We start from the raw sequence: 26,006 nt of genomic DNA, 5'->3' as shown, positions 1-26,006 counted from the left end.
TACACACACACACACACACACACACACACACACACACACACAAAGTGTACATTTATTCCACACACAGGCAGCAGCACACTCATCAGATGAACACCCTTTTATGATAATTGCTAATGGATTGATATAAATCACTTGCTCACTGCTGCTTTAAGCACTTGGCCTTACAAAGCTTTCAGCCACATTATCTTTTCCACTTTTTGCTGTGTTAATGTGTGTGATACAGCATTATATTACACAATATACACACACTTTCCTGAACTACTGTGTAATACAGACACATACAACATGTTTCTGTCTTCTATCCAGATAAGGAGCTCAACTTTTAGACCCGTTTTAGACACTGGAGAGCGACAGTGGAGTGTGTATTTATGACAGACATTTAACCTGCATTTTTAAAGTCCTTCAGTTTTGGAGAACACTAGACCCTTTTTACACAGAGATCACTGCTACAAAATCTCCTCTTTATGCTGCCTTCGCATTTTTACACAAAGCCAAACAACAGTGGCATTATGCTGCGCCAGTGTGTGATTTTAGACAGCATGCTGGCACCCCCAAGCCAAAGACGTGTGACGTGTAACACAAGAGCGTTGGCCTCTAGTGTGACATATAACATATGCATTGGCAGTGCTTTATAAACAGTAACAGCAGCACAATGTGGCAAAAGCAATCATTTACTGTCCCTGTTGTATGGGGACTGATCTTGTCTTCTGCTCAGACGGGAAGGAGTCCACTGTCTCACCAATTTGCAGACGTTTTCGGCCACTGTTTGTCTTCCTGGAGTTAGCTGCTAACTGCTGCAAGCTGCTTTTTAAATCTCCTGCAGCCATGCCTGTCCTTTCTGTAGTTCTGTCCCTTTTACACAGACATGTGTTTCGCTTTGTTAGGCTACTACCTCCATTGACAGCTTAAAGATGAGACAACTCTGCCCCCCATTCCACGATCGTACCCTTTATAAAAAACGGTGAGGCGGTATAATGGCATGATAATCCTTGAGCAGGCCGTGTTAAAGGGCTTACTGACTTGTTCCTCAGCTGCGAGTAGCTCCTCTGCTTGGGACTTAGGACATCAGTCACAGACCCCTTAGTTGACTAAGATTGCTTGACGTCAAGCAGTCAAGGTTTTAATGCTAGTCGTTAAGCCGTGCAGTTTATTTCAGAGGGCCCTCTTGACTTTCATGCTACTCGTTGGTACAATCAGCTGCAGACGTGATGCAGCGGCACAGAGGAGGAGAAACTTTCCACCATAAGGCTCCTAGATATTGTTGTTGTCTCTCTTTTTCTTGGAAGTGGTGAATTTACAGCTCACAGCAACTTAATAGGTCAGAGTCTGTGGTTTGTGTTGGATATCTAGTGTCAGAAAAAAAATGTTGCAAATTTACATTCTGCCGTTAGCACAGTTAGCTTGTTTACTAAATTACGTGAACGCGGCTGTCACACTGAACGTCCCGCTAAGCCCTGTACAAACTTAAAAACTTTATATTTGATACGCTACCTAGTGTTTGGACACGATTGAGTGGGTGCCACAACAGGTTAAAAGACATACTGGATATGCATTTTTGTGGTCATTGGAGCAGATTCTGTCCGTCACTGACTTGTACTAAAGATTTAAGATAACTCCTCACATTCACAAGTGTTCTCCTTCTTATAATCCCCCCGTGATATCTGCATCTCTGTGTTTATCTGTCCTGTGCTCCTGTGTTCCTGAGTGTCAGTGAGTCTGTAGCTGTAGGTCTCTTTGAGGATACATGCAGCCACATGACTCCAGCTTGACTAAGGCTCATGTGATACTGTAAAAGCTTTGGGACAGCTCTCGCTCTGTGTGTGTGTGTGTGTGTGTGTGAATGTGTGTGTGTCTCAGAGGAATGCGTCTCAGTGTGATTCGGTTAAAATGAAGCTCATTAAGCTCCAGTTGACAACATGTGACGTTAATGATTGAATCTTTGAATAAACCTCAGTCAGAGATGTAAAAGTGTTTTTAAAAAACGTCTTTGAAGGTGCCGAACCATGTCCTCGTCCTCTCCAGAGGGCACCTGATGACCTTGTTGCTATGGATACCATCCAAACAACAAAATCCAAAACACAAACAAACAGAATGTTCACACTACCTTGACTCGAGGCAGGTCGCCTCTCTCCAAGGCTCTCTTTCACCTCGACTGGTAAACATGCAGCTGCGGCAGAGTTAACTTGTTACAGGGCTAACGTTAATAAATTCAGCATGTCGTTAACCTGTGGACGGTGTGTGGGCTGACAGGAAGTACAGATACAGCTCTGCACCTGAACTTATCATGAAGATCCTTGTGGTTTGTTCACTTCCTCCATGTCTGATATGAACATTTACCATGAATGAGAGTCCCTTCTGTACATTTTATATCCGTGACAGTCCAATTTTCAGCATTTTAAAACCATTTAACAACCCGAGCAGGGCTGTTTTCATTTGCCTCTGTCTTTTCGAGAGCTAAGAGATTTTCCTCGAACATTCCTTCCACTGAAAGAGTGATGATCTTTGTCTTCGCTGTTGTCCTTCACCTGTTTAGCTGTGCAACAAGTAACTAAAGAAGCAGCGTCTCTATCACTTCCAACTCTTTTGTCCATTTTCCAAAGCAGAGACCAGTGTTCACTGATTTTACTCGCTTTCTGAGATTTTAGCAGTCTTATAAGTGCAGCTACACTGTGTGACATGGATCTAATAATCTTGGGTTTGACATCAGGTTTGATATATGCAGACTGTACGATGACATCACCAATTGAATTGCAGGATACAACATACAATGCAATAGCTGCCCATACTGAGTGCGTCAGGATGCTGCACGGGTTGTTACTTCTCCAACTGTGAAGAACAACATAGACGCTCACGTTATTAAGTAGCCTAAAGTCTTGTGGGCACTATATACTGCAGTGTGTCTGTGTGTATTTGCTAGCTGCTAGGTAGCTTACCAGTTTCCTTCCATGCTTCGTCCTTCTTTACGCGATCATGGTCAGAGCTGGAGGACACATCATACAGGCAAGACTTCATAAGGTTTTTCACCTCTGAAAAGTTGTCACAGTGATGGTCATTTAAACTTCCATAATGACAAAAGCAAAACAACGATCACCTTACAAATAAATCCACTAGGATTGTGTACTTACGTTTTAGCTGGACAACCATTTAGTACGTCTCTCCTATTATATTTTGTGGAAAACAAATAATGCTGGGCTACAGTAATTAAGGCTAGCCAGCTAGCTGCACTTTAAGCCTAGTTCACGTTACATGATTTTCACCGTGATTTTGACGTTGCAGAGGATCTTGAGAGCCACATTGGGTCGGAGGTGAATTGGCAGATAGTCGGCCACGACGAGTCCTCGTGTGAACAAGCCTACGAGCAAGTCGCCCCCTCGTCTGTGACTGGGACTGGATATCTGGCATGCTAGAAAACTGGAGAAGTCTGACACGACTGACAAAGAGCATCAGCCAATGAGAGGCGGGATGCATCCCCTGTCAGCACGCAGGAGGACGGAAGAAATGTGAGGAGGACAAGCCGCAGGGTTGCCAGGTCTGCTTATTAGCCCCGACTTTGGGCTTGTTTTTTGTAAAGTCGCTTACAAATATTGGTAGTCGGGTTGTATTTTTTTGGGCTTGTTTCTAAAATGGAGTTGCTTATTTGGGCTTGCTCTCTAAACATCATCTTTCTCTATAGATGTCTGTCTAATAAGTTATTTAAACGCATGATAGTCGCTTCTTTTGGGCTTGTTTCCATAGCCCTGGTTGCTTGTTTCTCTCCCAAGATCTGGCAACACTGACAAGCCGGCAAGCAACAACAACAATGGCGGCGTCCACAGGATCATGGGGAGTGCGTTGTGTTTGGACCCAGGCCCTGGAGGCAGATCTGATTCAACACTGGGAAGAATATCCATGCCTTTACGATGTGGCGTCTCCAAGTTTGGTGACGTCACCGCTTTATCTGGGGCTCTGTCATGAGGGCTCGGTGGAGAAATCTTGTGGTGTGCACACACAGGTCGTAACGCAGTTGGCGAGACTCCCGCTGACAGAAACACACGTCGCCAGGTGTGAACACTCAAAAGTGTCGTGTAATGTGAGCTAGGCTTTACACTGACTGGACACCTTTGTAAATGGCAACACACACAATGCTCTTTTTCCACGGTGGTTAAACCAAAGTAGCTGTTATGTCAGGGGGGACAGGGAGGCCTGACTAACATTTGAACGTAAGTATTTTCTGTGCGTGTAAATGATTGTCTCATGAGGATGGTAGTATGATATGGCAGCCATGGCCACCAGTGTACGATTGTGTGGGTGAATGGGGTGATTGGTGCCTGTGGTGTAAAGCACTTTTTAATGGTCGCTAAGACTAGAAAAGCACTGTATAAATGCAGTCCATTTACCATTTAATCAGCTTTAGTCAATTTGTAAATGCAGCAGTTAGGATGTGTGTCACGTGGTGTGTTCTGTCGGTACAGGGCTGCCTGCTGTTCATAAAGGCCAAACAGCCTCAGTATAAATCTTTAAGAAGAGCTAATGTTCGACTAATGCTTCAGGTATGTTTTGAGCTGCTGCAGGAGGAAGGACAACATGATACACTATTAGATGCGTGTGTGTGTGTCTGTGTGTGTGTGTAAGAAAACCCAGGCATAATGTACAAGAGAACTGGCATACGACCAAGAACACGCCATACTGTAGGCTGGTGTGTGTGTGTTTTATGTATACACACTTGTATGTACATACACAGGGGTGTGTGTTTATGATACTTTTAAATAGAAGAGGAAAGCCATGTTATGGTGTAAATGTTAACACTAATGCATCTTGTATTGCTTTAAGTGATCTTATACGTGAGTTTCTGTGTGTGTGGGTTGGTGCATATATGTGTGTGTGTGTGTGTGTGTGTGTGTGAGACTGGACATACTGTAGTAGAAGCAGATGGGTGTGTGGGCGGTCTCTTCCACTCTCCTCCACTCATGCTGAGAGTGAGAGCAATAAAGATGAGTATAATGAGAATATTACAGAGGAGATGAATGTATAGAGTGCAGGTGTCTCTTTTCCTGCTCAGGTGACATCGACAGTATTCTCCATTCAGCAGGTCGTGAAGTTAAAGCGTCACTTTGAAAGGTTTGATATTCGCCATTTTTCATCGTTTGCTTCCCACAAACATTGCTAATAAAGACTGCCTCATATCGTTAGGATAAATGTCAGAGAACATATAGAAAACGACATGTAAACATGTTGTCTTACCTTACCGGTGTGCTGACATGTTTTTTTATCATTTAGCTCTGCTTTCCAAAGCGTGGCTGAAATATATCTGGCGAGCTCTAGATAAAGCCCAGCTGGATACTACTCCAGGTGGAGGTGTCTCGTCCTCGGACACATCCAGACCTTGAAAATAAGGCTGCAACTGGTCCCATTCCTTGCAACAGAGGCATTCCTCTTCTGTGGGCACTGGGGCACAGCATTCACAGGTACACCACCAATCTCCAGAGCTACGCAGCCTTGCAGCAGCCATTCGTCCTCTCTCGTCCTCAACCTGTTGCGCCTCTCTCTCTCTCTCTCTCCTCCTCCGTTCTTCAATTTCACGAAGCTCTTCGTCAGTGTGTTCTGGCTCAAATAAATAAGGGCGACCATCAAACTCTGCAAAATCAAATTCCTCCTCCACAAAGTCGAAGTCTAGCAAAAAGTCAGCCATTATTCTATAAATCTTTTATAAAATAAATGAATTAACTTTTCAGGCTACTGTCCGGTTCTGCCTTCCAGCTGTTGCTGCTTGTTCTCACGAGATTTCAGACACGGTATGAGATCGCTGCTTGTTCGGCCGCGCTTTGGAAAGCAGAGCTAAATGGTAAACAAACATGGCAGCACACCGGTAAGGTAAGACAACACGTTTACATGTCGTTTTCTTTATGTTCTCTGACATTTATCCTATCGATACGAGGTGGTCTTTGTGGAGAAAAAGCTTGTTTAGTGGACTAACTTTGCACTTGAAGGTTGCCCATTCACTTAGGTTTTAACAGGTCTGACGCTACTATGCGCCCCGGCTGTATCTAGGCTAACGGCTAACATGCTAACTATTATTTTTATGTCACTAGTCACTTGAAACAAATTGAGGACGATAGGAGACAGGTTGAAATAAACCGAAATTTCCCTTTAAGTCAGACCGAACATGTCAGCTTGAACAGGTGTGTTTTCAAAAGGTTTTAAAAGATGAAAGGGAGTCAATATTGCAAAAGTCATGGGGTAGAGCGTTCCAGAGACGGAGGGTAGAACGGCTGAAGGCTCTCGAACCCATTGTAGTCCAGCTGCCCGCTGGAGGTGTGAGTTGGGTTGCAGAAGAGAACCTCAGAGTATGGGAGGGTTTGTAGATATGAAGGAGTTCAGACAGGTAGGAAGCAGAAGAGAGAAGATAATGATATCTCAGAGCTTTTTTTTTTGTAGAGTTTCTCCTCTTTTGCATCGTGTCCACAGCTGTATGTTCCAAAGAGTAGCGTGAAAGTCAAGAGTACTCATCTGCAGAAAAATACAGGCACCAAAATGTCCCCAGAAGTACACTGCACAGCACATTGACTTACAGTCTTACTCTGTGTTCACACCGGGTACGGATAAAACAATTGGTGCAATTACATGTAAAGTCAATATAAAGACACGATTAGATGTGAATTCATGCCGGGCAGTGCGATGGACTCGATGGACACGAAGCAAATTACTCAAAATATGCAAATTAAGTGCTGTGAATGACGCAAGTAGCACAATTATGTATCATACGCTTGTTCGCAAGAGCTGAAAAATCTGAACTTCAGCGACCAATTTGTGCCACGGTAGCCAGTCAACATTGAGATTCTTCGGGGACGTATGATGACGAGGATGTACTGGCAGAAGATTATTCAGCAATTCCACATGCATATGACATGAGTCAACACAAAATATTTTAGCGTTCAAACTTACAGGAGCAACGTGACGCAAAAGTTTGAGGGTTTTCTAACGACGAATCAAATCTCAGACCTTCGAGGAGCAGCTTTTGTTTTTCCTCGCGGCCTCTCTCTGCCATTTCCAGCCGGCTGCTTACAGTCCTGTAATATTATCCCCACCACTGGCAGTTGCCATGTTTGTCCACTCAGCTTGTGGTTCCACTAGTAGAGACTGGCCTCTGGTGGTGCGTGATGTGCACTATGTTGCCTCAATACAGCATCACTGTGTGAGTTTGATATAAAAATGTATGTGTCTGTGAAAATCATAGTGTCTTGATTTCTAAATATCTTTGTGTACCATAATACAGTGATACTATACAAGTCTAGAAATCAGGCACTTACACCCAACGCCAAAATGCTAGAGATTTTGTAACACAACCTTGTGTAAGCACAGCTTTCTGAACTGCATGTTTCTGTCTCTGTGAGCACAGATTTTATGCATCTGGCCTCAGATCTCTACTATCCTCACCCAGGATTCTCCCTCTTTCCACACCCTCCCTCTCCCCTATGTCCTCCTCCTCCTCCTCCTCCTCCTCCTCCTCCTCCTCCTTCTCCCTCATAGGTGTCATCAACCCCGCCATGAGTCAGTTAGAGGTTAATGCACAGGCGCATGCAATGCAGGCAATGATCTCTATCTCTATCTGTGTGAAACCACAAGGAAACACTAACTGCCACTCTTCACACAGATGCGTATTTGAACTCACGTAATATACACACACACACATACTGGCCTCAGAGGCATTTACGTAGTGTAGATGATCAGGACTATTTTTTGTGTGGTGGTGGGTTGTTTGCTGGGGTTTCTGTTTGGGAAATGTGTGAACCCATGTTTCAAAATATCCCTGCAGCAGCTCTTCCTCTTGTCTGTCTCTGTACCAGCGGTGAGTGGGTCGAGCTGATAACTGGTAGCTCTGCAGCACAGAGAGAAAAGCATCCATGTGCACAAATCCATTTCTCTTTTTGGCTTCTACAAGAGGAGGTGACTGTGAACTGGGTGAGCAGTTTCATCTGGCTGCAGGAGGCAGAGGAAGTGAAAACGGGGGTAAAACGTGTTTAAACTGACAAAGTCAATATTAATGAAAACAATAAGCCTTGTTTATCCTTATTTGTTCTTAAATTCATTGATGTTGCTGAATGTGAGATGCAGTGAATGTCATTTTCAGATATTGTCAACATTGATAACTGTGTCAACGTCTGTTGTATCCAACAAGATAAAGTTTCCAGTCTGTTCATCTCACTGCAGCCATTTTTTGTCACTGCAGATTGTATCTAGTGGACTGAAAAAGCAATTGATTATATTATTCTAGAAGGCAACCTAAAGCTTAATTTGTATTTGTCATATTATATCATGAATAAAACTGATACTAAGCACTGTGTGACAATACAGTATTGCAACACAAAAATATCGTGATACTTTGCTGTATCGATTTTCCCCCCACCCCTTCAGCTGAGGTCTTAGTAGTTCGTATGAGGCAGAGACACTGTGTGTGTGTGTGTGTGTGTGTGTGTGTGTGTGTCACCATAGCTGGCCTGTTCATGCTGCACCATCATTTATTCAACAGGGACAAATTAGGCATAGACAGACACGGCTAAACAGGAGGACAGGCATGAGTGGCTGCCGACATGAGGCGCTGTGTGAGTGTGTGTGTGTGTGTGTGTGTGTGTGTGTGTGTGTGTTCAGGGCTGCTCTGGTCTGTTTGAAGTACATCAGTGCATTAGCAGCAGGCGTGAGTCCAGCTGTACAAAGTTATTCTCCAGTACTTCAATATGTGTGTGTGTGTGTGTGTGTGTGTGTGTGTGTCTGCACCCGTTGTCAATGAAAATCTTGTGTCTCAGGGTACTTTCAGACCTAGAGTTCACTTGCTTTGGTCTGAATGTTTCAAAGTTGCATAACTGCCTAGAGTAAGGCACTACACTTTGAGCAATATTTGATGTAAGTTGTATTTTTCAGTCATGATTTGAAACCTTGCAGTTATTTCATTGGAGGGCATTTTTTGGCTAAAATGCATTTGGAAGTATGATTAAATGGATTATAATCACGGGAAATATAAAACTTTGCATAGTGATAGTGATTTGACTTTGATTTGGTAATGGCCGGCACACGCTACTTAATAAAAAAATTCTGCAGCACGCACATCCCCAAAAAATGTTCAGTTCGGTGCTGCATCAAAAATACTGGTAAAAGAAAAAGAAAACAGATATATGATCTGCACACCAAGTAAAGCTCCCGTCAAAATGCCATTTATTATATAGTTGACGTTTCGAGCCTTCAGGGTCTTCTTCTGACTAAAAGAAGTTAGTCTGAAGAAGAGCCTGAGGGCCTGAGGCCTGAGGCACATGCTACTTAGCCTGTAAAAACTGTCATCTGTTGCTGTGGACGACCTTTACCAAGCTTTAGAAAATAACTAGGGACTCAACCCAACCCCCAGAAAAATGCTGGTGTTGTACATTTCTGCAAACCACAGATGCTTTATATTATTTTTTACATTTTAATTATCATGAAGCAGATACATTGAAACTAAGTTTCAATACCACTGTGGTTATGGTGTGATTAAGTTTAGGCACAAAACCATTTGGTTAGGGTTAGGATACCACGTTTGTGGTAGAATAAAGAAGCGATGTCTCTCTACTGCTTTTTGTGCCTAAAAATCTGCTGGAAAAACAGCAACTAGTCGCTACAACACATCCATGTTTAGTGCCTCAAAAGCAGCTGGAAACAGCGATGACCGGCTAAAGAAATAAACATTTATTGTGTGTTGGTCTCAAACAGTGGTCGGCAGCTTGGCAGGCGTCTGGCCTAGCTGTTACACCATCTACCATCCCTGCCTCCTCCTGATGACAAAGTCAGGTCATATACTACGTCTCTTTAGAAATGTTGATATGTATAAAATGTGGAAATGTAACCTATTTGTAGTTTGCAGAAATGTACAATGCCAACATTTTCTATTAGTGACTGTGCTGAGCAACATATTCTCTAGAACAGTTCGTATGATATCCTCCAGAAAATGTGCACCTCACAAATGACATTACGTTCTTAACGTACAGTTAAGTAATTAACATAAAGTTACGGAAGTTAGGTTTAGGAAAAGAAACATGGTGGGGGGTGTACCTTAAAATGACTCAGAGTTTACGTGGATCTGAACACACAGGCGATAGTCCGTTTTTGTGACCCATTGACCAGCCCAGCCTTCCTCCTTACAACCACTCAGGACTGCTTCCTTGTTTACTGCCTTCAGTGCATCGGTCACATGATTGCAGCCTGTCCAAATACATGGGATATGTATGAATTTGGGTGGAAACTGGAGTATCAAAAGTGTCCCAAAACTGACATTGAAAGTCAGAATGTCAGATCTGTCATCTTTTTTGTTTCTTTTGTTTTAAGAGCTCGATTGAAATCATAATTTATTTTAGATGGAAAATTACGCAGACAAAGTTGTTGTACATTTTTGTATCTTTATTGAAAGTCAGATAACATGAGAGCTAGCTAAAGAAATCTGAAGCCCTAGAAAGAGTGGTTGTTAGTAAGGTTGCTCATGAAGCGCTACTTGAACGAGGTTCCTCACAAGTATAGCGGTTCAAACAGCTGTGTGTGTGTCTGTGAAGGGTCTGCAGTGTGTCACTCCACAGAGGCCGTGTGCTCTCTGTCACTGAGGACAGATAAAACACAATGTCCTCCCTGTTCACTCTCTCTCCCTCTCTTTGTCTCTGTGGGTCTCTCACTGTGATTTTTCTCTCTCTGCGTTGTGTTTTTTTCTCGACTGCGTCCATGCGACTGCTGCTGCATTTGAAATTTTTGTTCATGGGTCAAATTATCATTTTACAGAGTTCTTAAAGCGTCTGTGTCCACACGGAGGGGCCCAAACTGCAGAAACACACATGAAACATCGTCCTCTTCATCCTCTTTTGCTTTTAGTAAACAAGCAGTGAGGCTGGATGGATGAGGGGTTTTGACAGAGCGCTCTCCTGGCTCTCAGGAGAGTGCGTTCTGACACCTCTGTTGTTTCAGTGAGTAGCCAAACACACCATGCAGGACACGCTGCATATCAATGATTTTGGTTTTTACACATTTTTCACTGGAAAATGTCCAGATGGTTTGAAAGAAGCAGAGCTGTTTGAACTGGTTTTCAGAGGGATTTTATGTCCCTGGTGATGTCGTGCTGTATCTGTTGCAGTGCTGGATGTTTGATGCTGGTATGGATAGAAACGTTTGTAAGGAAAAAAGCTCATGTGTTTCTTAGATCGACAATCTTTCTATTAACCCGGGTGTTGTTTATGTCAGATGAGAAGTGAGTGTGTGTGTGTGTGTGTGTGTGTGTGTGTGTGTTGTGTGCCCAGAGTGAATCTGAGCCAAGAGTTCAACAAAGTCATGTGCTTTCACTTCAACCTTAACAGTCCACGGGTATGTTTGTGTACAGTGTGTGCCACCGTGTGTGTGTGTGTGTGTGTGTGTGTGTGTGTGTGTACACCACTGTGTGTGTGACAGAGCTGGCAGGTGTGGACAGGTCTCACTTGCAGAAGGACCTTTATTTTTAGGCAAGGAGCTGTCACCACACGCACACAGTAAGGCTGCACAGTTAAACCTACAGTACAGGTTACTAGACATAATCACAGTTTGGCTTCCTGTCAGTTAAACCGAACTGACACGGTTTGGTTTTGCATTTCAAGCCCCTCCTGAGTCTCTGGTTAATTACAGTAAATCAAGCACTCCCTGTTCACCTAAGTGGAGAGCAGGATTGGGGTTGCAACAGTATGAGATTTTCACGGAAAATATCGCAGGTTCAAGGTATCATGGTATTACAGACGTTTTAAAGGAATGGAAACAGAAGGGTTATTGTTGGTTGAACAAACATTTTATTACTATAATTAAAACTTGAAACCATTTTGTTAACGGAAGTATGTTTGACAAAATCTCCCCTTTGAAAATAACTTAAAGAGAAGATTTAATGTCGAGTTGCATTTTTTAAAATACCGTAGATAAGGAAATGTACACAGTTTGATAATCGTCAACTCTTACCTTGAAAGTGGTATATGAAAGTGGCTGCAACCCTAGGAACTACACGTCGCAGCGATGCGGACTTCCTGTTTATTTTTGTAAACTGAAAAGTATTTCCCTCGGTAGAAGCATAGTTTTGTTGAAAATTACTCTGGTAGCCAGAGTTATTAGCCTAGGCTAATATATGCAATGTAAAATATCGTAGACCTTTGCTAGTAATGTTAGCATGTGGGGAAAACTTGTCTAGTATACAGTGTGCCAGTAAACCCGGAACTCCGTTAGCGCTTTTAGCACTTCCGGTTCTCTCGTCTAAAAGTCAGTAAGTTTTTTGAATGGGATTTTTGGTAAAATGCCTCAAATAAGGTCTGTGGTTAACAAAAGCTTAAACGAGTTTCAGGTTTTGTTCTACGACATAAAACACGTCAGTAAATACCCTACTTGTGAATTTTGAAGCTTTTACGTGTTGTAAAAAAGGCAGTTGCTAACAACAAACGTCATCACCCCCGAACAGGCGAGAGTGCTGGCAGTCCGCCATTACAGCTCCTTATTTAGCTTAAACAGTCCGATTTCCCCATTATACAATGTTTTTAAAATAAAGCAGCCGAAATCAGTTGAAAGCTTAGTGGCAGTGACGTCAAGAGTCATGCGACCGTGGAGTAGTCATGTAGTCCGTTAAAGCCTAACGTTAGCTTTTTACTTCTGACGATCGCATTTAAGCTTCAAATGCGATATGAAAGGTTTTCATATGTGAAGATTATCTCGCTGAACAAAACCTGTAAGTATCAAAAACTTGTGTTAGCCACAGAGCTTATTTTCTGACATAATCCAAAACGCAATGCAAAAATCACATTCACTTTCTCTTCTGGGAACCAGCGCGATGCTAAACTTCCGGGTTTTGACGTCAGCCCTGGCACACTCTATAAGATAATAATTTTGTTGGTGAACCTTGTGAGTTATAATGGAGCTGAATTTTATAAGCCTACCTTTGTTTAACGTTGTTGTTGTTGTTGTTGTTCCTGGGCTAGTAGGAGTAGGGTAACCTCTGCTAGCAAGTAGGCTAGTTCATGCAGTGTAAAATGTAATCAACCTATGCTAGTAATGTTAGCATGTTTTATATGTGGGGAAAACATGCTAACAAGACATACGTTTTGTGGGTGAACCTTGTGACGTTGCCTTTGCTAAATGTTGCTGTCCCTGGCTTCATATGAGCAGAGGAAAACCCTGCTAGCCACTAGGCTAATTTCTAAAATTTAAAATATCATAGAGCTATGCTAGCATTGTTAGCATGTTGTATATGTGGGGAAAACATGTCTACTCCAAGACGAATTTTATAACCCTAACTTTGTTAAATGTTGTTATTTCCAGCTTTGTAAAAGTAGAGGACAGCTCTGCTAGCCATTTGGCTAATTTATGCTTAAGTTAAATGCCATAGTCTTATGCTAATAACATTAGCATGTTTTATCTGTAGGGGAAACGTCCAGGAAAAGACAGGTGTTCCGTCTGTGAATCTTATTATGAAGCAGAATTTCAGACTTGTGTTTAATGTTGTCACTATTAATCCATGTTTATTGTGTGTTTTAGGCGTGTTATGAATCACAGAATCTCAACAAGGTGGCACAGAAACCCCAACACAAGATAGTGTTTTGGAGGTTTAATTTTAGAGTGACACAGATACACCACTGCACAAGTTAATGCTCACAACAGTGCATGTAACCGACAGAACAGCTTTAAGAATGCAGTGGCATTTTTGTTTATGACAAATTAGTTTCATATTTCATTGCCCCCCTCATATAGACATTACACTTCAACATCTTCAAACCTCTCTATGCCTCAACATTACGTGTTTTGGACCAAAGCTTTTTGTTGACTCCCCGAGAGCGGACCTCTGAGTATCTTTTTTGCTGATAGGAACGCTGAAGTGATGCTGAAGTGACGAATTGCTGGTTAGCAGTTGCTATAGTAATGTCACTTTCACTTTGACAAGTTACACTGCACACTGTCGCATATATGCTCAGTAAAGCTTGGACTTCATTTTAGGCCCATTTGTCTGATTGCCCACTCTGAAATCGGACCTGAAACTCACTGTAAACTCCCTCAAAATGGCGTTCTATAAGAACTACGATCATTCCTAGTTCTTACAATGTGGACACAACAAAAATGGGGGTTCGTAGAATTTGGAAGAAGGTCCTCCAGTCCAAAAACGCCTTTAAACGCACATCTTTTTGGACTAATACCTATGGACACTGCGTATTCTTTATTTTTAATTTTTTGAATGTCTGCACATTCTTGCCTTTTTCTCTTCGTTTTAAACATGTAAATTGTACATATTTTTAATTAGTAGTCAATTAAAATGTTTTTATCATACATTTCTTGTCTGTGCACCAAAAATACAAAGCAAATTCCTTGTATGTGAAAACCTACTTGGCACGAAACAAGACTCTGATTCTGAGGACACAGATTCCATGTGAAGAATAGTTTACTTCATTTGATTTAAAAGTGTTTACTTTTAGTTATATTAATTGTGACAGCCAGTCTACTGTTGAAAATGTTTTTTCCACAGAGATAAATATATAATTGTGATTAATAATCATGGCCTTTCAGTATTGAACAGAATGACTGATGGTCTTAGAGCCGCGCGATCATGACCAGCACACACACAACATGCTTCAGATGCATCAGGGCGGATGGAGGGAAGCCTGCTCTATTGAGTTAAAGCCTATAATTTGATTTGACTCAGTGTGTGTGTGTGTGTGTGTGTGTGTGTGTGTTCTCTGTAAATTAGCATACAGTTTGAGGATGTTCTCAAAACAGGTAAACAAATTGAATTGACTTTGACTCCCAGTTGAATATGAAACACACTATGCACACACTTTAACACACACACACAGGAACACACTGGTGCTTGCAGTTTACCACATGATGAAGATCATGTGATGTTTGAAGCTGTCCAGGACCTCCAGAAAGAATCTGTACATATGCATCAGCAGTAGCCAACATGCAGAGTTCACACTGTTATCATTATTATTATGTGACATTATGACTGTGGATGTCCTGGTGAAGTTCAAAGGATGGTTAGAAGTATGACCATAGGATAAATATGGTCATACAGTATCATACAGTTTGGGATGCCGTGGTCCTAAAAAATTTGGGTGTGGCTGGCTGCCTCTTGTTGTTGTTGTTTTTAATAACTCTATTTGTTGTTTAAAGATGATACAGAGTGTGAATCCACTGAAATGATCCTGCAGTAGGTGTCGTAAGAGAGATGTTTTTTGTGCAGTGAGCCAGGCAAAAACTGCCCAAAACTCCTGGCTACAGGGGGGTTGCCAGAGGACCACTAGCAAAGGCTTCGCTATGTGGCTCCACACTGGCTACCTGGCTACTTACGGCAGCTACAGAGTGATTTTCCACGGTGCGTAGCCGCGCTCCCAATTCACTAAGTCTTGCCTCCAACACAGCAAACAAACTACATTCTTGCTAAAGGAGGCAGAGGAATAGCTGAACATCTGACACACTGAGCAAGAGAGATCAGGAGAAAGAGAAGCTAAGTGCTAAGCTAACATAGCTAACAAGGCTAGTAGCATATAAATAACAGCTGGTATTAGCGAGAAAGTTGCTAAAAGAGGAAGAGAGCTATGAGTTCTTATGTGGAACAAGTGTGTGTTTGAAAATGTAGCAGATATTTAGCAGTTGAAAAGAGGAATATCAGAAAATTAACTGGTTTGAGCTGGAACGAGCAGCACAAAGACATCATCAGTGACTGACACAGGAGCACTAGCGTTGCCAGGTGGGAAATGTAGGATTATCGTACCAGAGACTCAAAATTATCGTATTTGGAGGGAAATTATCGTACATCCGTCATAACCAAAATAACAATCCTACTGATGCGCTATAGGCAAATATAGTCACTCTAGTGTTAACTTTTTTTGGTTTACTTTTTTTTCCATTTTCCTTGCTTCTCTTTTTCCTCTTCTTTTTCTTCTGTCTTGAATCTCATTCTCGCTCAACTTCCTGACAGGTCCTAGCGCCTTGTGGGGTGGGTACAGCTGACCATTCAGCCAATCATGCTCATTGTTCAGAGACAAACGTCACCTGTATCTCATGCTAAGCAAAGTGCGATTGGCTGGAAACATGTCACATGGGAACAGATGCCTTCAGGGCTCACAAAAAAAACCTCTGGCATACTGATTACAACCACACATTGATGAAATGGTCAAATTATTGTACATTTTGCCTTTTTTGGGATTATTGATTGTACATCGTACAGAGGGCCAAATTATCGTACAAATACGATAATTATCGTACACCTGGCAACACTTAGGAGCACCGAAAATGACACAACATGCTCACTGCAGTACGTCAGCAGTACAACAGTTGCACAAGACATGTAAAACTGTTAACAGGACACATTGAACAGTCAGATGTTATTTTATATAGCACGTCGTCTCATTTTATCCTAAAGTTTACGTCAAGACCTTTCAAGTTCAGGGAAAGAGACACTAATGTGCATGTGTCAGGGTTTACCACAGATTCATGGACCTGCAAAAACCTCCAGGTTTCGAGAGGGGACACAGACTGTTACACAAAGACACACAGGCAAGAGGCAGGCAGCCCTCCCCCTGCCAGCCCCAACATGTCAGCTATTGGAAGACATTGGCTGTGAAGACAGACATAGGGAAGCGGTGTATGTTCTGCACCCCACCATGCAGAGTAAAAATCTTTGTTGGCCTGTGCACCCAGTGAGCTTTTTTAATCACAATACGGACGGTTTAACCAAGCCCACAGTTCCAAAGATGATCTAAAGTGTGCTGTACGTCTGCATTCTGCACAGATGTTTTTACATTGCTGGATCTACACACACCTTCCTGCCTCCTCCACTGATAAAGAGCCCATCGCTCCTGCGTGGCCTCCCTGTGACCTCTGACCTCCGTGTGCGCACAGCCGTTAGCTCTCAGATAAACAGGGAGGAGACGTAGAGCTATTGCGGCGCATCCGCCGTGTGTATGAGGATTAACACACAACAGCAACAATCACATGGACACATGGGCCGCACACTGAAGGACCTTTTCCTTCCTCCGCCGGTTCTATACTTAGTGACATCTGCACCTGTGAGTCTGAGCACGCTCAGTACGCGGCTGATGAATGGAGGGCTGTGACCTCAGAGGAAGGGAGGTGGTGTGTGTGTGTGTGTTTAGGATGTTTGGGGTCCACACAGCCAGTTGGCTGTTTTCTTTTCTTGTTGACGTCATAGTCGTCTTTATCACGGGTCTGTTTGTAAAATGTGGCGTTACTTTGAGCATCCCTCGTCTGATGAAATGAGGTTTACTGAGTAAATCATCACAGCTTTAGGAGGATGGGAACAGTTTATTATTTTCCTTTTTGTTTCACCTCAAATTCGCCAGGTGATAATGGTGTGGGAATAATCTGAAAAATGAGTCCCTGATCAAATGGCTCACCTGATCTGTTTTCTTTGCTCTTTGTTATAAACATGTTGTTTAAACACTCTGAGCAATACAATGCAACACATGTTCTGTGTAGTGTCCGTGTTGTTTCAACATTACAATCTAAAGATCGAGAACACCCCGAAGTCAGAAGAACCACCAGAGGAGCATGTGAATGCATCATTGGCCTTGCCTTGCGGAGGTCTCATGAGCACTCAAATGTTCAACAGACTGACCTGTTTCATACTGGACACTAAAAACAGTTATTTAAAGACATGATTGTTCATTTTCTTCCCTCGCTAAAGCACAAATCTGTCCCTTTCTTTAAAGTCTACATCTCATAAGAACAGCCCAAATTACAATGGTGTTCAAGTCATATTTCTACATCAAGTCCTGGCAGCAGAAAGCGGCTCATTCCTTCTCTGCCAGATTCATGCTAATATTCTGCCACCCTCATCTGTCCATCTGCCACAACAACTTCCTTCCTTCCGCTCCGTCTTGAAGAAAATGCAGATGGATGAGAATAATTATCCTGTTTAAACCTCAAAATGCTCTCAGTGTTCTGTCCCGCCTGATAACCAAGATCCATTAAGCCCCGAAAACGTGCCGTCCCTGGAACAAGCAAACACTGGCTGTGAGAAGAGAGCATGTTAACAAACAACAAGAAGAAGTAATCAGGCAGGGTGCTCCCCCCTTCTCTCCTCACCCTCACCCTCACCCCCCCTCCCCCTCTGCACTTTCATATTGGAACGAGCCAACAAACTTTCTCTGCCCTCCCCCTCATCCGTCTCTCTTTCTGCTTTCCATCTCCTACTGTATACATTACTGAACCCACGCCTGCTCGCCTTCACCGCACCAAGTCTTCACTTAGTACAGTGCGTGTGTGTGTGTGTGTGTGTGTGTGTGTGTGTGTGCGTGTGTGTGTGTGTACATGTGCAAAGGGGGGATTATGGACACTGTGGGTGGTGCAAGATGCCGGTAGAAACTCTGTGAGCCCCCTGGCCAATACCCACTTGCTCTTCTCACTCTCACACACACACACACACAAGTGCAGACACTCAATAAATTGCAGAGCAGCAGTTGTCTTCACTCCCCAGAGCTTCTCTCTGGCCTAAACACATTCTGACTCCAGTATATGCGTGTGTGTGTGTGTGTGTGTGTGTGTGTGTGTGTGTGTGTGTGCGTGCGCGCGTGTGTGTGGCGTGTGGGTGTGTGACAGGATATGTGTCAACCTCTAGGCCTCCAGCTCTCTTTCTTCTACATGTTACCACATTACTGCCGTGTTGCAAGTGACACTGTGAGATTTCGTCCGAACAGGATGTTACGAGCATCACACAGTTTCCCACAGGCTGGCAGCGCGCTGGTGGCAGTGGCGAGTGGGTGGATGACTGAGAAATTTTTCTTTACAATGTCAGCGTGTAGCATATTTTGGAAAATGTATTCAAAATGACGTAAAATAGTCATATTGACAGGGTTGTGGTCTTAACAGCCGTTTCTGTTTTTTGTTCCTTGTGATAGTGAATGGAACAACGTTGGGTTTGGGACTGTTTGTTGGACAAAAACAAGAAAATTTATGCTCTTATCTTGGACCTTAGAAGATAATGAGAGCCAGTTTTTACCAATTTTTAAAATGACGAATGGAGAAATGAATTAGCAGATTTAATGACAGTGAAATAAGCGTTAGCGTTAAGCGCCAGAAAAAAATGCTTCTTCTAAAATTCACATCACTTTAGAACTGTTGATTTTATTCATATGAAATGTACAGGTGTAACGTATTCATGGTTTGCAGATACATACAATGCCAATATTTGTTCTGGCGATCGGGTTGGTCGACTACACTTGCAACATTGGAGAGCTACAAAGACCTGTTAACATTAATTAAAGCAGGTTACTTTATTCATTTGTGATCCTAACCTTCTCTCGTTTTCTCTTTTTCTTCCTCTTACCCCTCTTTACCTTCCCTCTGTCCTCCCTGAACATCTGTGTGTCTGCAGGTTGACCTGGAGCCAGAGGGGAAGGTGTATGTTGTTATTGACCTTTCAGGATCTTCCAGTGAAGGTAAGAACTCATAAAGGTCAGGGTCAGCTGAGGGCGTCCAAGGTCAGATAACATGTATGCAACACAGAATCACTGCTCTTATCTGTTATTCTTTGCTTTAATTTTTTCCCCTCTTTTTTAATGACACAAAAGAGTGGTTACACAGTCGTCAGTCCAAATTAATAATCTGGATTATCTGTAGACGAGGACTGAAGCAGCAGGGTTTAGTTATTTATTTAGTTTTTGCCCTCGTGTCTGTCACAGCTGATGGTACCTACCGAGTTCCTCTTAGTGGTATCTCCAGAAAACCAGTGTTGCCACATTGGGAAATATAAAACCCACAACTTCCAGGATCATTTATCAAGAAGTTGTTTTTAATTCAGCAGCGTTTATAAAAACTTTAAGAAACCTGGAGAATTTCGGGGTTGTCGCGATATACTGGTATTGACAGTAATGGAATTATTTTCATTTTAAATTCAATTTCAGTTTCAGTTTGATCTATAAAGTCCAATATCACAATTGAAATTGCCTTTAATTTTGTTGCAATACAAACAAACCATCCAGTTATATTAGACAAAAATCACAGTTTCAGTATTCACCAAGTGTTCAGCTTTGGCTTTAGTTCCTTGCATCAGCAGCATCATCAGTTTGGGTTCAGAATATTTTGATGAGAGTTTTTGTAAATATTAAAAATGTCATTTTGATTTATACTTTTGAATGAGGACTGATGTTTTTTTAAGCCTCTGCATTAGCGACTGCAGCGGCCAGAAGCATTCACGGAGGCTTATAATCACAAGCTAATTCTAGTTTGCTCAGTTTAAGTCTCATGAGCCCAAATGTAATGACATATCTGTGTTAGCAGTTTTGCCTCCAGGGAGTAAATGTGTAACTACACTTAAAAAGGCATGTTGGCCCACTATCGAATGAAGAGCCCTCTCATGGCTGTGTAAGTGTGCACTCTACGTGTCTGAACAGGCTCGCAGAGAAGCCTGAACACTGTTGCTCCTCATGGTTGCAGTATGACACGCTCAATGAAATGCGTATAACTTCTCTACAGCGTAGTCAGTGAGTAACATCTTATCACAACCAACAAGAACGATGCTGTACAAATGTCTGGAGTGATGTCATCTATTGACCAGGAAACCACAAGTGTGAACCCGTACGTTTGAGGTGAAAGACAACAAATCATGTGCTTGATCAAGGATGTGTGATGTTAACAGAGATATCAACAAGAAAGTGTTGCCAGCACATGAGGCGGGATTGTAAAGCAGTTCTAATGAGTTTGTGGTTTTTCTTAAGTTATTGCGTTATATCTTGGCCAATCAGCCACAATCTGATCTACATTAGTCATGCCTGTGGTGTTGTACGTCATTTATGCATCATGTTCTCATCAAGTAATTTTAGTGGAAATTTAGGGGAATGGAAAGATGCAACAACAGCAATAATAATACAAAAAATACCTTTGAAATAAAACAATTTCTATGGAAACAGGAGGCAGAAAAAGGAGAGAGAAACTCCTGCAGCCCGCCTCTCTGTAACCCTTAGTGCTTTATTTGCATTAAATGAAAAATAATTTTGTGTCATATTTTGATACGTCCTCACTCCCAACTTGTCAAATATGGCTGTTTGGTTCGTGAATTTTCACGTCTACATATGACACACTGTTTATCCTTGGTGTGTCTGTATTGTGTCTTTTCAAAATACACCCTTCCTTGATCACAGGAAATGTACAGTTTCTGCTTGTTAGATTAATGCAGTCTTTTCTCAAAATACACTTACAACATCAGTTGGTTGAAAACTTTGGAATGAGAATGGGCTGCATATTTGCTAAATCTGTCACTATATTCCGAAAGAAGTACGAGACAGATGGTCTGAGAGAGAAAAATAAATCATGTCCCTCCCTCCCTACGACTGCATCTCATGGCATTTGCTAGAATCAGACTGTGGCGAGGCAGCAACAATCACTCAGAGCCGAGGAATCTCTAACGCAGCTGTCAGTCTGTTTACTTCGGTCAAACTGCCAAACTCAACAGCGCTGATCAAATAAATATGAATCAAGTTTCTGTTACTGCACTGTCTCGCCTCAGATGTTTTCAGAAACATATGTTAGTGTACTGTTTAGCTGTTACATGAGAAAGTTGGTTCGGCCTGTGGCTGGTGCTTGGTACTCCTGTTTAACTGTATTCAACATGGAGGCCGATTAGGGTTGCAGCGTTATACTGGTTTTAAGGTATACCATGATATAAAAGTTAACAGTTATTTTAGTTATTTTCTAAGAGGAGACTTTTTACACACACACACAAAATGGTTTCAAGTTACAGTCATATTAATAAAATGTTTGTTCAACCAAAAATAGTTCTTCTATATTTATTCCTTTGAGGATCATTTGACTGATTGTCGAACCCCGGATTCCGTCCTGGTCGTGGAACAGTGGACCAGTGGACCAGCTCTTTACCCTTGCAAGGCTGCTGGAGGGGGCGTGGGAGTTTGCCTATCCAGTCTACATGTGCTTTGTGGACCTGGAGATGGCTTACGACCACGTCCCTCGGGGGGTCTTGTCGGGGGTACTGCAGGAGTAAGGGGTTCCAAGCTCGCTGCTACGAGCCATTCGGTCTCTGTATGACCACAGTGAGAGCTGTGTCTGCATACTTGGTGTAAAGTTGAACACGTTCTCGTGGGTGTTGTCCCTTATCACCAATCCTGTTTGTGATCTTTATGGACACCGGTGTGGCTTCTGCAGTGATGCAGCGCCTGCATCACTGCAGAAGCCACACTCTTGGCATTCTCTCGATGAGCTTCAAGAGGTAGTCACCTGAAATGGTTTCCACTTCACAGGTGTGCCTTATCAGGGTTAATTAGTGGAATTTCTTGCTTTATCAATGGGGTTGGGACCATCAGTTGTGTTGTGCAGAAGTCAGGTTAATACACAGCCGACAGCCCTATTGGACAACTGTTAAAATTCATATTATGGCAAGAACCAATCAGCTAACTAAAGAAAAACGAGTGGCCATCATTACTTTAAGAAATGAAGGTCAGTCAGTCCGGAAAATTGCAAAAACTTTAAATGTGTCCCCAAGTGGAGTCGCAAAAACCATCAAGCGCTACAACCAAACTGGCACACATGAGGACCGACCCAGGAAAGGAAGACCAAGAGTCACCTCTGCTTCTGAGGATAAGTTCATCCGAGTCACCAGCCTCAGAAATCGCAAGTTAACAGCAGCTCAGATCAGAGACCAGATGAATGCCACACAGAGTTCTAGCAGCAGACCCATCTCTAGAACAACTGTTAAGAGGAGACTGCGCCAATCAGGCCTTCATGGTCAAATAGCTGCTAGGAAACCACTGCTAAGGAGAGGCAACAAGCAGAAGAGATTTGTTTGGGCCAAGAAACACAAGGAATGGACATTAGACCAGTGGAAATCTGTGCTTTGGTCTGATGAGTCCAAATTTGAGATCTTTGGTTCCAACCGCCGTGTCTTTGTGAGACGCAGAAAAGGTGAACGGATGGATTCCACATGCCTGGTTCCCACTGTGAAGCATGGAGGAGGAGGTGTGATGGTGTGGGGGTGTTTTGCTGGTGACACTGTTGGGGATTTATTCAAAATTGAAGGCACACTGAACCAGCATGGCTACCACAGCATCCTGCAGCGACATGCCGTCCCATCCGGTTTGCGTTTAGTTGGACGATCATTTATTTTTCAACAGGACAATGACCCCAAACACACCTCCAGGCTGTGTAAGGGCTATTTGACCAAGAAGGAGAGTGATGGAGTGCTGCGGCAGATGACCTGGCCTCCACAGTCGCTGGACCTGAACCCAATCGAGATGGTTTGGGGTGAGCTGGACCGCAGAGTGAAGGCAAAGGGGCCAACAAGTGCTAAACACCTCTGGGAACTCCTTCAAGACTGTTGGAAAACCATTTCAGGTGACTACCTCCTGAAGCTCATCGAGAGAATGCCAAGAGTGTGCAAAGCAGTAATCAGAGCAAAGGGTGGCTATTTTGAAGAAACTAGAATATAAAACATGTTTTCAGTTATTTCACCTTTTTTTGTTAAGTACATAACTCCACATGTGTTCATTCATAGTTTTGATGCCTTCAGTGAGAATCTACAATGTAAATAGTCATGAAAATAAAGAAAACGCATTGAATGAGAAGGTGTGTCCAAACTTTTGGCCTGTACTGTATATCTCATCTGGCCTGGGAACGCCTTGGGGTCCTCCAGGAGGAGCGGGAAAGTGTTGCTGGGGAGAGGGACGTCTGGGGTGCTTTGCTTGGCCTGCTGCCCCTGCGACCCGGCCCTGGATAAGCGGATGAAAATGGATGGATGGATGAAGGATCATTCTGACAGATATTAATATAAATTCTGTAATACCGTGACACTTTGAAACAGTAATCTTATACCGTTGCAACCCTACGGCCAATTATGAAAGTTTATTAGACGATAGCCCCTTGAGATGAATTTGGTTTTCGAAGGGGACCAACACAAAACACACACTCATTTTACAGCTAAACAGTACACTAAATGTTTATACTATTTAAACTATTAGTGGAAATAGGCAATGCAGTAACATAATTTTAATTCCAGTGCACAAGCCCCCAAACCAATGCCCATCTGATCCACTGAAGCCCGACACAGCAGTCGAAGACAATGCCTAAAAGCTAAAGTGGCTGTGCCGCCGAAGCCCAGGAAGCTAATGCTAGTGGACAACAGGTGGCTTTACAAGCTATTAGCACACTTTGGGAAAAAATAATGATAAAATGACAGACACTGCCACAACCCACTCAGAACAGCTGCAAGAGCTGCAGGGTACAATGCGAAAAAGATGAAAGTGTAGGCTGCTGCAGGCCACGTTACAGAGCTGGAAGCTGCAGTTAGCAGCTACTCCGACTCAGTTAGCACCTCGGAGGTGGACAGGCTAACGGTGAAGAAAGCAGTATAGGTTATAGGTTATGAGTAGAAATAGGAAAACAGGCATAAAACCAACACTGACTAACCAATAATAGAAAAAGATTAAATTGAAAATGTACAAATGGTTTTATACTGTAAAGTTATCTTCATATCCTGGATACAGTTTTTACATTCACATATATACGGCACAGTGTATCTGTGGTTGTTCAGTAAAAGCTTTATAAAAGCTCCTTGTGTGTTGAGTAACACTTCACTGCCGCCTCTTCCTCTTTCTCAATCTTTACATCTGCCTCTCATCCCAAATCAATTACCCCCAAATTCACTTTACAAACAGTGTGCTGCTCCAACTCTCTGACACACTGCATTAACACTTAAGCTATCTCGATGTGTTTAAATGACTTCTCTCTAACCATGTTGGTTTGTGTAACACTGTGGGCAAGTAATGTCTTGAGTCAGGCTGTCATTGAGTAATCAGAACCACCGCATCAGGAAGTAGACATTGTGAGTTTCCTGTGTGTTTGTGTGTACTGCTCCAATCTGAGACGTGGTGTCATGCTTTAAGTGCTTTTCAGCTGAAGTTTAATGATGAAACAGGGTTCAGTGTTTGACTCTGAACTCTGAGATCACCTCATTATTCATAATGTGAGACAACGTGATGAGAGAGAGGCTTGAGCTGTAATCTTCTCTCTTCATGGTCACTGCAAATCCAACATGTTGAGGAGTGTTTAAGTCGTGCACTGGTGTGATACACTGGGGACTGACCTCATTAAACATAAACACCCTAAATGTCCCTCCAGTATTTCCGGAACAACCCATATGTCTGTTACTAAGGCGACTCATATAAGTGTTTCTGTTCTGCCATCTTTAAGGTTGACATCAAGTTGAGTTCAGGTGACTATAACTACTTGGTAAATCTTGGGTAAAGATAACAGATGGACCAACTGCAATCTATAAAAACAGTCACTCTTTAAAGGTAACAATGCACCACAGCTTTTTGTTTTTTCCACTCAGTGGCAACGGACATTCAGACAACCACAAGAGTTTGCGTGTCATGAAAACACAATCATGATGCATATCCTCTCTGCACCACCTAGTCTGTCTCTGCTGCCTTTCAGAGAGTTCAAATATTTTCAGAAATTTTGGAAGCACTCTTTTTCTTTTTGTTGATATTACTACATGGCAGCGTGAAATCCAGTGATGACACACACACAAAATAGCTGTGTCACTGTGTCTCATCGATGGTGTGAGTCAGATTTGTAGAGCTTGGACAGATGTGGAAGTGTGAAGGAAGCGCGCGCGCACACACACACACACACACACACACACATACACACGTAGACGACCCAGAGAGATCACCTGTCACACACTTCCAAGGAACATGGAGAGAATGCATACAGGAGGAGGAGGATGCTCCTGGCTGCTGCTTAGACAGTGAAATCAGCTCCAGGTCCTGCACCAGAATCAGCCAGTCTCTGACAGAGTAACCTGTGACAGCGGAGTTCAGGTTGTGTCGTCACCAACATGAGTCAGTCACAACAGTCAGATACCAGGGATTTTGTGATTCTGTGATTTTAAACATTTCAGTTTGCTGAGTATTGACATATATTGCAACTTTGTCAATATCTGTTTCACCTGAGTGCGGTTTTATCTGTGCATCTGTGTGTGTGTGTGTGTGTGAGAGAGA

The 26,006-nt window shown here is 42.7% G+C and overlaps 1 protein-coding gene across 2 annotated transcripts in view; it reads left to right on the top strand.

Annotated features, from left to right (window-relative positions):
* LOC117272631 (protein kinase C epsilon type-like) overlaps positions 1–26,006 on the top strand; it is a 110,749-nt gene that overhangs the window by 20,355 nt on the left and 64,388 nt on the right. For both annotated transcript variants that reach the window (XM_033651609.2, XM_033651618.2), the window contains exon 2: positions 19,370–19,433. In XM_033651609.2, coding sequence (XP_033507500.2) covers positions 19,370–19,433 — 64 coding nt within the window. The remainder of the gene's footprint in view (positions 1–19,369; positions 19,434–26,006) is intronic.

Source organism: Epinephelus lanceolatus, chromosome 17 (genome assembly GCF_041903045.1).
Source record: "Epinephelus lanceolatus isolate andai-2023 chromosome 17, ASM4190304v1, whole genome shotgun sequence".
NCBI lineage: Eukaryota > Metazoa > Chordata > Actinopteri > Perciformes > Serranidae > Epinephelus > Epinephelus lanceolatus.
Note: the sequence above shows the minus strand (reverse complement) of the source record. Positions and strands in the feature narration are given on the sequence as shown.